This window comes from Blennius ocellaris, assembly GCF_963422515.1.
Source record: "Blennius ocellaris genome assembly, chromosome: 8".
NCBI lineage: Eukaryota > Metazoa > Chordata > Actinopteri > Blenniiformes > Blenniidae > Blennius > Blennius ocellaris.
This window is the reverse complement of record NC_137657.1, coordinates 17,891,890-17,905,337: the sequence shown is the minus strand read 5'-3', so window position 1 is coordinate 17,905,337 and position 13,448 is coordinate 17,891,890. Positions and strand designations below refer to the sequence as shown.

The window sequence follows — 13,448 nt, the reverse complement described above, 5'->3', positions numbered from 1 at the left end:
ATTAAAATTATAGATTGTAAAACTGGGAATTCGGCTTTGAATATCTATTCAATGAATCTCAAAATGCGCTAAAACCCTGGAAGACCCGTGCGTTTTTGGATCTTCCAACTGACGGCAACCAAAAAATGCACTTTTCGGTCAAAATGCATTTCAAAGTGACTCTGTCAAAAGCCTGGAAGTAACTGTATGTTAGACATCCTGGGAGACGCACGAAGTTTGCTGGTCAGCAGTGACCTAGTGTGCGCAAAAAAAAAAAAAAAAAATATATATATATATATTTTTTTTAATTTACCTTATAATATATCCTATAAGAAATTGCGTTTATAAGATTTCAAAATCATATATGTTTTATTTGCATGGTGGGAAATTGACAAATGCATGGATTTACCTTCGCAAGTGCATTTTATTCTATTGAATCTGGAGGACGTTCAGAAGAAAAACTGACTAATTGTGTCAACGTGCGTTCTGATATTCAGTCCGCTGTGGTCACTGTCCAAACCCAATAAGGCGAAATCGAGATGACTTCTGTGTGTATTTTTTTTTTTTTTCATATATAGATAAAAACGTCGATGTCAAAGAAACTGCCCGATTGTAGATTAGAGTAACCGCACGAGTCAGATGGGTTTTGTTTACTACTGCAGCTGTTGCTGTTGTCCGATCAGATTATGATGTCACCACTCCTCGCGCTGGAGTTGTAGTATTCTCCTATTGGTCCCACCATCCGTCCATCCGTCCATCCGTCCATCCATCACCCGGCATACTGCTCCATCACGTGCGCGACCAAGAGTGAAGCCCATGCGCAAAATGATTCCAAGTAACTGCTGACATCCGCTTGTCCTGCAGGTCATGTGGGCTTGGATATACACTATCCTGAAAATAATGTTTTATAAGTTTGCAAGTTTATCACCACTTATAATATCATATTTAATATTCTAATAATCATAATTATTCCAACAATAATAAGAATTATTATTAATAGTAGTAGTAGAAGAAATAATATTTCACACTCTTTTAAGCCTATTATTTAAAAAAAATCTGACTATGCTAAGCCTAATCATTAGACAATAAAACAATATATATATACAAAATGAGCTTTCACACACATCTCTGCACACATAGAGGAAACTACACAGTCAAAGGAATAACTCTGGTTGGGGAGATGCAGGCAGGTTGTACTTTTTTTAATGGGTCCAATCCATGTGGCAAAGTATTAAATCTGCATCAGGTCTGAACATATAGCAGCGATTGGACAAAGTTAAGGAGTGATTAGGAGCTCCAGAGAAAGAACGCTTATCATAATTTTACTGCTTTAAATAGTGTGGCTTCATAAGTAATCAAGTAAGTGTTCACAACTGTATGCTCACATTGTAGCACTTCGCACAACATTTTCCTCATATGGTACACAGTGCAGAAAGTTTGAGAACAACAGATGGTCAGCTTGTTAAAAATGGATGAAAAGCATAATGGTCACTTGCCCACAAAAGCGTAAAAAAAAAAGTAAGAAGTAAGTGACGAGTTGGTTGAAAGTTTCATAGCAAGACTATTCCGTTTATTTTACCTGATGGTGATGATGCCCAGCCTGGAGATCGTGCCTTATTGTCAGATTTCAATGCAAAGCATTATAGAGCTGCTTGACTGAATGTGTCTGAGAGACTCATTCACTCCATTTATTGACTTTTTCCATTCACAGATATTGTGAGTTAGAGCGTTTGCCAAAGAAGAAAATATTTTCCAAGACAAGTTTTCTATTGCTTTCTTTTCTTCACAAACACCTGAGGTTTAACATGTTTTTTTTTCTCCTGTTTGGGCTCACTTTAGGTCATGATGTGAATGTGCTGCACCAATTGATCAAATGATTGAATCCAGCGCCACAACCATGCTGGACCGAACTGAGCCGGCACACTGCACTGTGTGCTGCTGTACTCTGACCAACAAGATCTTCATGGTGGTCTTCATGGTGCTCCTGATCTTCGCCATCTTGTTCGGGAACTTGGTGACTTTGGCGGTGGTGCTGGGAACCAAACACTTCCACACACCACAGGGCTACCTGAAGGCCTCCCTGGCTGTGGCTGATCTGGCGGTGGGGATATTTGTGGTGCCGCTGTCCGTCTACGCTGAAGTTTATCTTATGCTGACAGACTCTGCACCAGAGTGGACTTCATACAACTCTCAATCGGTCAGTTTCCATCCATGTAACATAATTGGGCCGATCTTTGCTGGGTGCACCTTTGTGTCCATCACCACCATTTTCCTGCTGACAATCGAGCGGAGCATCGCCGTGCTGAGGCCGCTGCACAAAGGATCTGTGATTACTCGAAAAAGGACCACAATCCTGATTGTTCTCTCCTGGGTGGGGAGCTTCTTCCTGGCTGTGTCTCCAATGATTTTCAGCAATGAGATTGCTCTGGAGTATAACTCCTGCAGCCGGATGTGCAACTACGCCCTGGGGACAATCGGCGAATTCCCCAGCCAGGCCTGGAACATTCTCCTCCTCTTCCCCGCGTTTGACTTCACCCTCCTCGGGGGCACCGTGGTCATTAACATCATCTCGCTTTCCAGCATCAGACAGCACTCCAAACGCAGAAAACACCTGGCACAGACTGAATGTCAAAACAGCACCAAACCTACTTTCTCAGACATTAAAGCTGCCAAGACCATTGGGACTTTAACAGTGGCCTTCACTGCATCGTTCACTCCTATTGCCGTCTTTGTCGTTGGGAACGTTTTGGGTAATATGTGGTGCAATTTTTCCTTTTTTGCCTTCTGGATTTTGGCCACAAACAGTTGCTGGAATGTCATTATTTACAGTGTGTGGGATCAGAAATTCAGGCTTCGTGCACACAAACTGCTTATGCCTTTTCGAAGAAAAAACAGCACCAAATCTTGAAAAAGAAATTAAATAAAAACAAACCAAAGGCTGATGACAAACCTGAGATGAACTATATATTTTAGGCGTTTGTCGTACAAACTCTTTGTTCAACACATTGTGAGTCTCATGAAGACGTGTCTGCATGTCCTGTGGATTGCTGTTGTGAATTTATTTAGTTTTTACAACATTAAAAAGCATGGTGTGCTTTCAAATCACAAATGTTGGAATTTAATGTCCCACTCTGTGGGCATTTATCATACAAAAATCAGCCATAACATAATAACTACTCTTGGGTGAGTGGTAGATTATGCACATTATGCAGGAAATGGAAATTTTTTCATAAAAATTCTTTTGTTACAGGCAGGAAAATAATTTGCAAACATAATGACTTGAGTGATTTTGAGAGGAGCCAGATTGTGATGGCTAGATGACTGGGTCCTCACATCTCTATAATTGCAGTTCTTGTGGAGGTTTTGGCAGTCCGAAGAACAAAAAGCAGTGAAATGACAACAAGCAACTAGGATTCATTTAGGCTGATTCACTTGATCCCACCAGGGGCCCTACCTCACAACGCACAGGAATTATAGGATCGTCTATCAACTTGGTGCTAGACAGTCAGAATGTTGTGGCTGATTTGTGTATTCTTTGTGATGTTAAATAACTGAGGCCTGTTTCATTCTCATTGTTTGACCTGAGTGCATTCAATTAAAACCTGACAAAAACTATATCTGTTTGGTTTTTGCATTGATGAATTTTTTTTTTTTCTTCTGTGTGGAGTCTGTATGTTCTCCATGTACCCGTGTTGGTTTTCTCAGGTAGTCAGACTTTCTCCCACAGTCCAGCAATATACATCTTGAGGTCTCTGGAGACACTATATCTGCTGCAGATGTAATTGTTATCATATATCATGGGAATTGTGGCAGTCTGTCAAATTCACCCCATCACTAGACATGGATAAACAAGAATTCAACTATACCTGAGAATTGTACAGTCCAACAGTTGTCCATGACCAGCATGGATTAATGATAAATTATTAATCAAATCAAAAGCAGTGTATAACATGTGTGCAATGCAACTACTATGCATTGCAACTACATACATTGCAACTACTTTGCTTTAAATATGGAGATGCTTTATTTTCAAGGTAAATTAGTGTACACTTGGCACAAATCACAAAAATTTAACTAATATTCAAAGAAATACAAAACCTCGACAGACAGAATCAGTAGCTATCAATAAGATATACTGTACATTTATATTGAATAGAATTGAAAACAAGTTATAGTTTGGCCCTGCACAGTGGTGATAGTATTTCATCTCACGTGTCATGTGCACAGTTCTTGGTGGAAAATCTAAAAAGCATTGAAAAAGCTGTGTCGTGGGATGGTCAAGTCTCAGAAATTCACACAATATTACAAACATTGCTTCACACACACAATCCAATTCAAGTTTGAGTGTTAGTTTCATGATTTAAAGCAACCCAAACTGGGCTGATAGATTGTCCAAGTGTAGAAAAAGCACTAGCTGTTTCTATTTTCTGTCAGTGTTGCCAATGCTGCCAATTTTTCCAAGTGTATAATATACCAAATTCAAGGGTACTGGCCAGAAAATCAATATCCTTTGAATTGTGATGTGACAAGATGATAACCTTCAGCATAAAAACAATGAGAGTGGTTTTAGTTAGAAGTTTGGCACCCACACAGCTCTCCTTCCTCCACTTTTATATCTTTTAGAGAGACATTTCACAAAAAAACAGTTTTAATAATTTTTTGTCTCTCCATAGAAGAACATCAACAGAGTAAAGAAACTCTAAACTGCACTTATCCAGGTTGCGCAGCATCATGGTCCTTGGATAAGACATGTATTTGTCATCATTCAGTCCACATGGAAGAGAAGCATTGTGCAATGACTATAAACATCTCTGGTGATCAGGCTCAGTCACAACGGAGCATTTCAGTTCACACTATTATCAGAAGCAAAAACAAGAATCCATCCATCCTTTATCTACGGCTTTATCCGGGGCCGGGCCAGCAGTCTAAGCAGGGATGCCCAGACTTCCCTCGCTCTAGACACTTCCTCCAGCTCTTCCGGTGGGAAGAGCTGAAGGCATTCTCAGGCCAGAATTCTCAGGCATTCTCAGGCCAGCCGAGAGACATAGTCCCTCCAGCGTGTCCAAGGTCTGCCCCGAGGCCTCCTACCGGAGGGACATGCCCGGAACACCTCCCTGGGACGGCGTCCGGGGGGCATCCGAAACAGGTGCCCGAGCCACCTCAGCTGGCTCCTGTCGATGTGGAGGAGCAGCGGCTCTACTCCGAGCTCCTCCCTGGTGACTGAGCTCCTCACCCTATCTCTAAGGGTGCGCCCAGCCACCCTATGGAGGAAACTCATTTCAGCCGCTTGTATTCGGGATCTCGTTTTTTCGGTCATGACCCAAAGTTCATGACCATAGGTTGAGGGTAGGAACGAAGATCGACCGGTAAATCGAGAGCTTGGTCTTTTGGCTCAGCTCCTTCTTCAGCACGACGAACAAATACAACGTCCACATAACCACAGACACTGCACCGATCCGCCTCTCCATCTTCCCCCCACTCGTGAACAAGACTCTGAGATACTTGAACTCCTCCACTTGGGCCAAGGGCACGCCACTGATGTGAAGGGGGCAAGCCACCTTTTTACGGTCGAGAACCATGGAATAAGAATCATGCCTCTGAAATCAAATCTACTCACAGGTACAAATAAAGTAACCTTAACTCTTGAATCACTTCGTACACTACATCAAACATTAAAAAAAAATTTTTTCCTCCAAAACAGCTGCAAGGAGGAATTTATTACTTGGCCTGGATTTGTATTACTGCATGTCACACATGTAAAATCTGTGTTAAGCATAAACAAATAGACTAGATTAAAACCCACTTTGAACCACTCTTTTGCTTTTTTTTCCATGAGACATGTTCCAGTGTTCTCATTTCCAAGAATTGAACCTAATGATCCCATTTGAGAGCACACATGAGCTGAATAAAGTTCAGACAGTGTTGTTTTGTTTTTTTCTTCAGCTTGGTTTCTGGATTAGTTAAAGAGGTTTGTGAGCCTAGGAATGAACAAAACAAAATAATCAAAGCTCATCCTCTGAAAAAAAAAAAAAACTCAATCTATTAATAGCCACATCAAATCCAAAAGCATGGGAAGAAAAATATGCAAGTAACTTAATGTTGTTAAATGCAACCTGTGTGCTTGCATGTGTGTGTTGCATGATCATCAGTTTCCTTCCCCACTCTGCAGTAGATCATAATAATAATCATAATAATACAGTATTTAAAACCCTCCAGGTCAATTTATACAAGAGAGACATCAAAACATCAAAAAGTGTGAAACAAAGGGTGAGAACAGAAAATAAAAGAATACAATTACATAATGCAAAATAAACAGGCATGTTTCTTTTCATATGATCATACATTATTTATAAACGTGCAAATATGCAAAGATGTGATACCACTCATATTTATTGCAATACAATGGTGGCAAAGTAGAAGATCCCATCTTTTGTTTCATATATTTCCTTATCTTGTATCTCTTTCACATTATAAAATAATACTGTTGACAAATAAATAAATAAATCCATCGGAAATAAAGAGCATAATTCCTTTCAAAGTCGGTAAAGGCATTAAGTGGGTCTTTATTTATAACTGTTGTACGAAAGCTTATTTTAGCATTGATTTGTCTTTATTAACCTAAATACATGTTACGTTATTAAAATGGTTTTTTTTTAACAAAACAATTGAAAGGTTTATGTCCCGTTCATTTATTGCTGATTTTTCTTCTCATAAACTGGGAAATTGTATCCTACTGACCATCAGATTTCTCCTGCTGATGCATAACCTCTTAAGATAATTATATATATATATATATATTAAAAAAAAGAGCTTGAAGAATCAGTGTCTTGCTCAAGGACACAATCCGGCTAATACTTGTGTCCGTGCCTGAGTTATTGCACATAAAAAAAAGAAAGATCAATCACTTCACACCTGTAATTGCTCTCGTCTTGTTTCACTAAACCACAACTCACCATAAAGAAAAACAATTAAATAAGAAATTCACAACTTGAGGACAGTTTGGTTCTGAAATCTCGTGTCTCTCTCATGTACTTGCTCAAACTGTGACATCTTTACAGTCTTGTCAGGTAACGGTTGTCCTTGAAATGCCACCACCAAACTGAAGCAACCAATGGAAGAAGAAAGAAAAAAAAGATAAATGGCCACTGTTGAATATACATCCTGAACACGCATGGACAACTCTGAGTCATAACACATAGTGACACAAGGAAAAAGGTCAGAGTCAGAAAGAAAAGATGAAAGAAAGAGTGAGACCTTGGACACTGTCACTACCATTGTCCTTTGACTTTAATACCAATACAGCTCACTGAGTGAACCTGGAGTGGTTATAGCCTTCTAAAAAAAGGCCGAAAGTTGAAAATCAAAAATAAGAACGAGGACAGAAGAAGAGAGGACCAATGAACAAGAAAGCGTTGGCCAGCCTTGTACCGCTTTAACACAAGGTTTACAGTAAAACAGGTAGATGCTTTAACAACAGGCATCTTTTACACCACCAACTACCACCTGGTCAGTGCCTTTTTTTACATTATTCACAGTATCACAACCCCCCCCCCCCCAGGTTCATCCACAGGGACGCAGAGTCGGGACGTCGTTCAAACATAGTTTTTATTCAACTAAAGGCAAAACTCACACTAAAAGTCTTGACACAGCTTGTGTCTCTGGCCTGTCATCCCTGTGTCTGGGCAGCTCCTCCTTTTATGGGCAGAGAGGTGATGCAGCACACCTGATTCCAATCAAGGGCTTAATCACCTCTCTGCCACAGTAACAATCTCCTTTAATAGCTCGGTTGAATTTACAATCTATTATTATTGTACCTGGCCCACTTCAGCAGCATCAGATCCTTATTTATACTTCTAAGCAGTTGTGTAATTTGTGATGTGAAAACGGCAAGTATACAAAACGTTTTTACAGCACATCCCACAAATGCTCAATCATCTTTTATCATTATTGTACCTGCACTTAATATCAAGCTCCCAAAAGCACAACGGTTTCACTTTTACACTGGTATTCACTCGAACGCCCAGTGTTGGAACTATTCAGGGATATCTTGTAAGGCAAAGTACGTGAGGTAAAAGAGTATTCACAGAATAAATATCTGTGTCTGAAGTGTCTTCTGCATTATGTCAACTATTTTTCAATTCAAAGAAGTTTGGGGTTCACAAAATATTTCTATTTTATATGCTATTCTGTTCTTTCATCATTATCACGTTTCACAAATGTCTTTTTTTAGCCAATATTGCACTAAATATTGTTTGACTGGTGTTGTTTCTCCCTTTTATGAGGCTGTTTTTTTTTTACACTGTTTGATGTTTTATATATATATATATATATATATATATATATATATATATATTATACTTCATAGTTTTTATTGAATGCATTCTTTCATACTTTCCTTTTTTGTAACGGCACTTTTGGGAGGACTGCACCTTACAATTCCGTTGTACTTGCTACAATGACAATTAAGATTATTCTGTTCTATTCTATCCTTTTACCTCACCACGTTTATCATGTTTTAATCAATACACTGTTCTCTCTCTGTGGGTTAAAATATAATAAATGCTTTTCATTAACATTTCTCACCTTTACTCAGGCAAATTGGTAAAAATCATTAAATCAGTGTTTTTGTACATACACATTTTGTCATACCTTTCACCTCCTAAGACAGAAAGTGACTTGATTCAGCTCAGGTACCAAGTAAATACACTCTTCAGTTGGAATCCATTATTCTGATTGATCATATTTTGCCTTTTGTTGACGATTGAATGATTCCAATCCATCACCTTCAAAATAGGAGTGTTGCTTTGATACCTAATGTGCCCCATCTACAGACTACTACTTGTGATTGACTTCACCTGTCACTGGCTTTAATTGTGTTACCTTCTGAATGTTGTTCACAGACATTTTCACAAGAGAGTTATTGGCTCAACAGGGATTGAACATGCGTCATTCAGAGTCCTGGGCCCTCCTTCATCTTTGCACAGCAGCTTGTATTGAATTCAGTGACTGTTAATTAGTTTGATTTAACTTGTTCTCTTTGTTGTTCCTCGGGTGACTCAAGTTTCCATTGATGTTTCTATTACAGGATGGTTACTCTCACATAGAGTTGTCTCTATTCTGCCTGAGGCTGATTTATTGCAGCGCTTCAAGAGTATGGCTTTGGTATTCATTCCCCCGAGAGCAAAAGGAGCTGCAGGCAGGTGAATGGAATAGCCAAGGTCAGCCTCATTCTTGCACATGTTTTTAGGCAACAATAGCATTTCTATCAACCATTTTCTTCAGTCTGTTACATGACCAGTAGTGTTGATATTTTTGATTGATGCTTGAATCAGTGGTCACTGAGGCAGGTTCATTGATGCCCAATGTCACCACCATCTACCCACAGACCGCCTGGGATCCTTTTCTCACTGTGTTGGAAATGTCACGACGACCACTTCACTACATCACACAGCCTGACCACTGCTGGGAGCTTCAGCGACTAATAGCCAATAGAAATGCAGCAGAAACTGGCATGACAAATAATGCACCACCAGTGCAGGAGATAAACAACTGGACCGTATTCCCATTCTCCGTCTACTAGCATACATAAGTTTTTTTTTTTAATGCATATAAATGCTTTAGTAATTATTGGCTCTCATCTTGGTTTACTTCAAATTTCCTGAAGGCACTGGGCTTCTATGTCGATAACAAGATGACATGGTTTTCTTCGATGATTGTCACCTCCTATTCAGTGAAAAGGGATATCATGCAATCAAACTGAGCCTGAGCGATTAGTCAGTCAGCTGAGATTGGCTCCCATGCCTTGTGGCCCTAAGGCGCATAAAGCGACATAAAAGATGAATGGATCATGAGTGCTTTCACACTTGGATAATATAATAGTTCTATTCTCATCGTTCATAATGGTTTCTGAGTTTTCAGTTATTCTTTTTACTTTGATACTATTGTTCTACATATCTGTTGATATAGACTGCACCATATTGTGAAAGCCTGAAATGTGAACCATATGCGAGGGGTTAAAATGTGCTCATGCCTCGGATAAGCAAGTTTGAATACTCATTTGTGATGTTGATGCAAGTTGACTCAATCACTGCGGATTAGGTCTGACATTAAAAATCCAATAAAGATGAATATTGATAAACTTGCTGCAGACTTACCTGGAGGGAATAAACGCAGCTGTTCAATAATGTCATTAGACAGGCAATCAGCCTAATCAGTCACTCAGTTTAATTATGACCTGAGTGCTGCTCAAAGCGACACCAGCTGGGACTAGTTTTAATCAGATTTGGTCAATTTTATCTGTAGTTTAATATTAATTAAATAAGAGAGGGGTTAAAAGAAATACGGGATTGATGGCTTTTTAAAAGCTCCTTTTTTGCATGATTGATTTTGTGCAGTGAGCCGATGCTCTCACTATACAGAGATGCGAACGGATTTCTCTTCACTGGCTCGAACACATTTCCACTCAGATAAGTGAAGAAAAAAAACTAAACAAGAAAAGAGCAAGCAGGTGTGTGTGCATGAACCAGGATCAATGAAACCTGAACATCCTGACGATGACTTGGAAGATTACCGTGAGAGAGTGTATGCATGCTTTAAACATAATATCTTCAGCCAGAGGTTAGCATCTTTTTTTCACTTGTAATTCATTCATACATGAATTGAAGGTTGCAACCGACAGATTTGATTTTGATCAGCTGCTGCCAGAAGCACAAGTTACATTTTGACAATATAAATGTAAAGCAACCTCATTTGAAGTCAGTTTTTATAGGATCCAACGAGTTGTTGCAGACGAACAAAATTAAAACTAAATTCCACGTGCGTAAATGTGAATAAAGGAAAAATATATGTTTTTAAATTATTCAACAAATAATTTAATAAGGGTGTGCCTGGTTTTGTATTTTTGTACCTTCACACTATATTATAGTTTACAGAGTAGACACCTCCATGTGGAAAACATCTGTGTATTTATATAGCAATACACACAACAAACCCTTAAAGTGATAGTTTAATGCAAGTGTCTCCTCCTCTATATCGCATAGTCAGGCATGTTTAAATACCAAGACTTTCCTATGAGAAAATCAATAAATTTCTTCATTGTCAAGGCATGTACCACACTGCAGAAGTTTTTTGTGCTTTTAAAAAGAAACAGTACTCATGTGTGCTCACAGTCATCCATCATCTATACTACTTAATGCAGCTCTGGGACACGTGGGGCCAGGGTAGATCCATATTTGCGTAGGCAGGATAAACACTGGACAGCCTATTAGTCCTAACACAGAGAGACAGGCAATCGCACACACTCACACCTATAAACAATTTAGATTCACAAGTCAACCCAACAAGCATGTATTTGGATTGTGGGAGAAAGCAGTGAAATCCATTGCAAACACCTAAAAACATGTTGTGTTAATGTAGCTTCAAGGACAGGATTTAAAAAACATTTTTACAAAGGAATTATTAGGATACTTAACACAAATCCAAGCAACAAAAATGTGAATATTGGCAGAAAAGGCTACAGAGGGTGTCTATTTCAGAGGGAAACCTAAGAGACATTTACAAAACAACCGGTTTTGATGATTTCACTATACTTGTAGAATGTAGCAAGATGGGTAAAAGCGATTCAACTTGATCAGTTTGGCCCTCAAACATGGAAGTGTGATTATGTGTGCAGTTCACGTCCTCATCGGAATAATTAAAGGAGCAGGGAGCCATGTCGAGCTGCTTGAGTAGTGATATGGATTCGTACTGAAGCAGCACGTTCACAACCAGACAGCCAAAAGAAATGAATCCAGGCTGCTGCTGAAGGTATTTTCTCTAAACCTCTGTAAGCTGATTTCTGTTGGATCCTAATTAGTCAGTTTGACAAAGCTCATGTCAAATTATCTGTTCAACAAAAACTATTTTACCTGATCTGACATTTAATGGGTGTAATTATTGAACAAAAACCCGATTCACAAAACTCTGCAGTGTGAAGGAAAAAAAACAAACCTTAAAAAACCTTTAAAGCAAGGGTTTTGGGTGAATGCAATTTACTTGTTAGATTAAGCAGCATTCACATTTGTGATGCTGTATCGGGGTCCAGAAAAAAATGGACAAATTTCACACTGAAACTTAAGTTGTATATAAAACACAAGCTGAACAGTTGTTATATATTGAACTCAACGCCCAATAATGCATTTTGAATTGTTGTGATGGAGCTATTACATGATAAAGACTCATCCACCCACATTCCAAGAAATGTTTGCAGGCATCCAAACAGCAGTGGATTCTGTCTGCTTGTTGGGATTGTTTCAGGGTGTAGGAGGCAGTGTTTACACTCTCACAAATGGACCACATTGAAGCAGCAACCACATCCAGGATTCGTTAGCAACCGTTTATTGTGTAATTGGATTCCCACAATCTGGAATTGAAGGTGTCCTGTATTAAGATGTTCCACGTGTTAGGTATTTGAACTTTCATCAGAGGATTTGTTGACCTCTTCAGTAAACTGATGTCTCATTAATAACAAGAGTAAACATGAAATTAAATTTTTTTTTAATAAAAATGGCTTTGTTTACTGAAAAACGTTAAGCTAAGAGAAAACGATTAGAAAATCAGATGAAAAGATACAAAAAGAAAAACAAAAGGGTGGATAAGGATGCTATCACAGCATCGTCTGATGTTGGAGCATGTGTAATTGACATTAGTTCTAATCTATTCTTATCCGGTGTGTTTCATTCTTGGTACCACATGTGTCCCCCTTCAAAACAGAAAAACAATTCCCCTGATCCACCAATGAAAAAAAACAAACTTAAAATGAGACCAGAGGGCTGTGTGCTTTGGAAAATTAAATCAGTGAACAGAAGTTCGCTAGACATCCCATTCAAGTGGAGATAGTGGTCTGGAGATGACACACGAGTCTTTCCTTTGTAACTGAAATAAAGCAAAAGAAAAAAAGAAGGTGATGGTTCAAAATCACTCAATTGTGCATGAAAGGAAAATCTGTCAAGACAGGCAGTTTAATTGTAAGGGAAGTCTGTTTACATCTAATGTCTTTGAGCACACTTGATGGGATATTAACAGGTCACAGAAGCAGAAAAGCTACCGATGTGAGAGAAATGTTAATGGTGACATCTATCTCAGTAGGGATGATGATAAATTGCTTTTATCGGAGTGGGGTTCAGAAGAAAAGAGCATCAGTACAATAGAGTGCTGGGAGAAAAGAAAAAAATAATAACAGTTGCAAAGAACCAAAGAATCAGAGTTTTGACATTTTGCGGTGAAGGTGTAGTTCACCGTTCAGGAGCGATGATAAAATCAAGTCTTTTTAAAACTCACAAATTGCGAATTTTATATATATATATATATATAGCACCACATTTGTTTGTGAAACCGAGTTAGCATCACAAGCATGTTAGCCATGAGCTCCTATCGATGCTAACTATCAGGTCAGATATCAACATCACTGTGTGAAACACTGAGCAGGGAGT

General features: G+C 38.9%; 1 protein-coding gene across 1 annotated transcript; it reads left to right on the top strand.

Annotated features, from left to right (window-relative positions):
• Window positions 1-1,852: 1,852 nt before the first annotated feature.
• On the top strand, window positions 1,853-2,887 carry LOC308133011 (trace amine-associated receptor 9; the record flags this gene model as incomplete). Its single annotated transcript, XM_080500255.1, has 1 exon — window positions 1,853-2,887. The coding sequence occupies one exon, from the start codon at window positions 1,853-1,855 to the stop codon at window positions 2,885-2,887; it is 1,035 nt and encodes a 344-aa protein (XP_080356381.1).
• Between the last annotated feature and the right edge of the window lie 10,561 nt (window positions 2,888-13,448).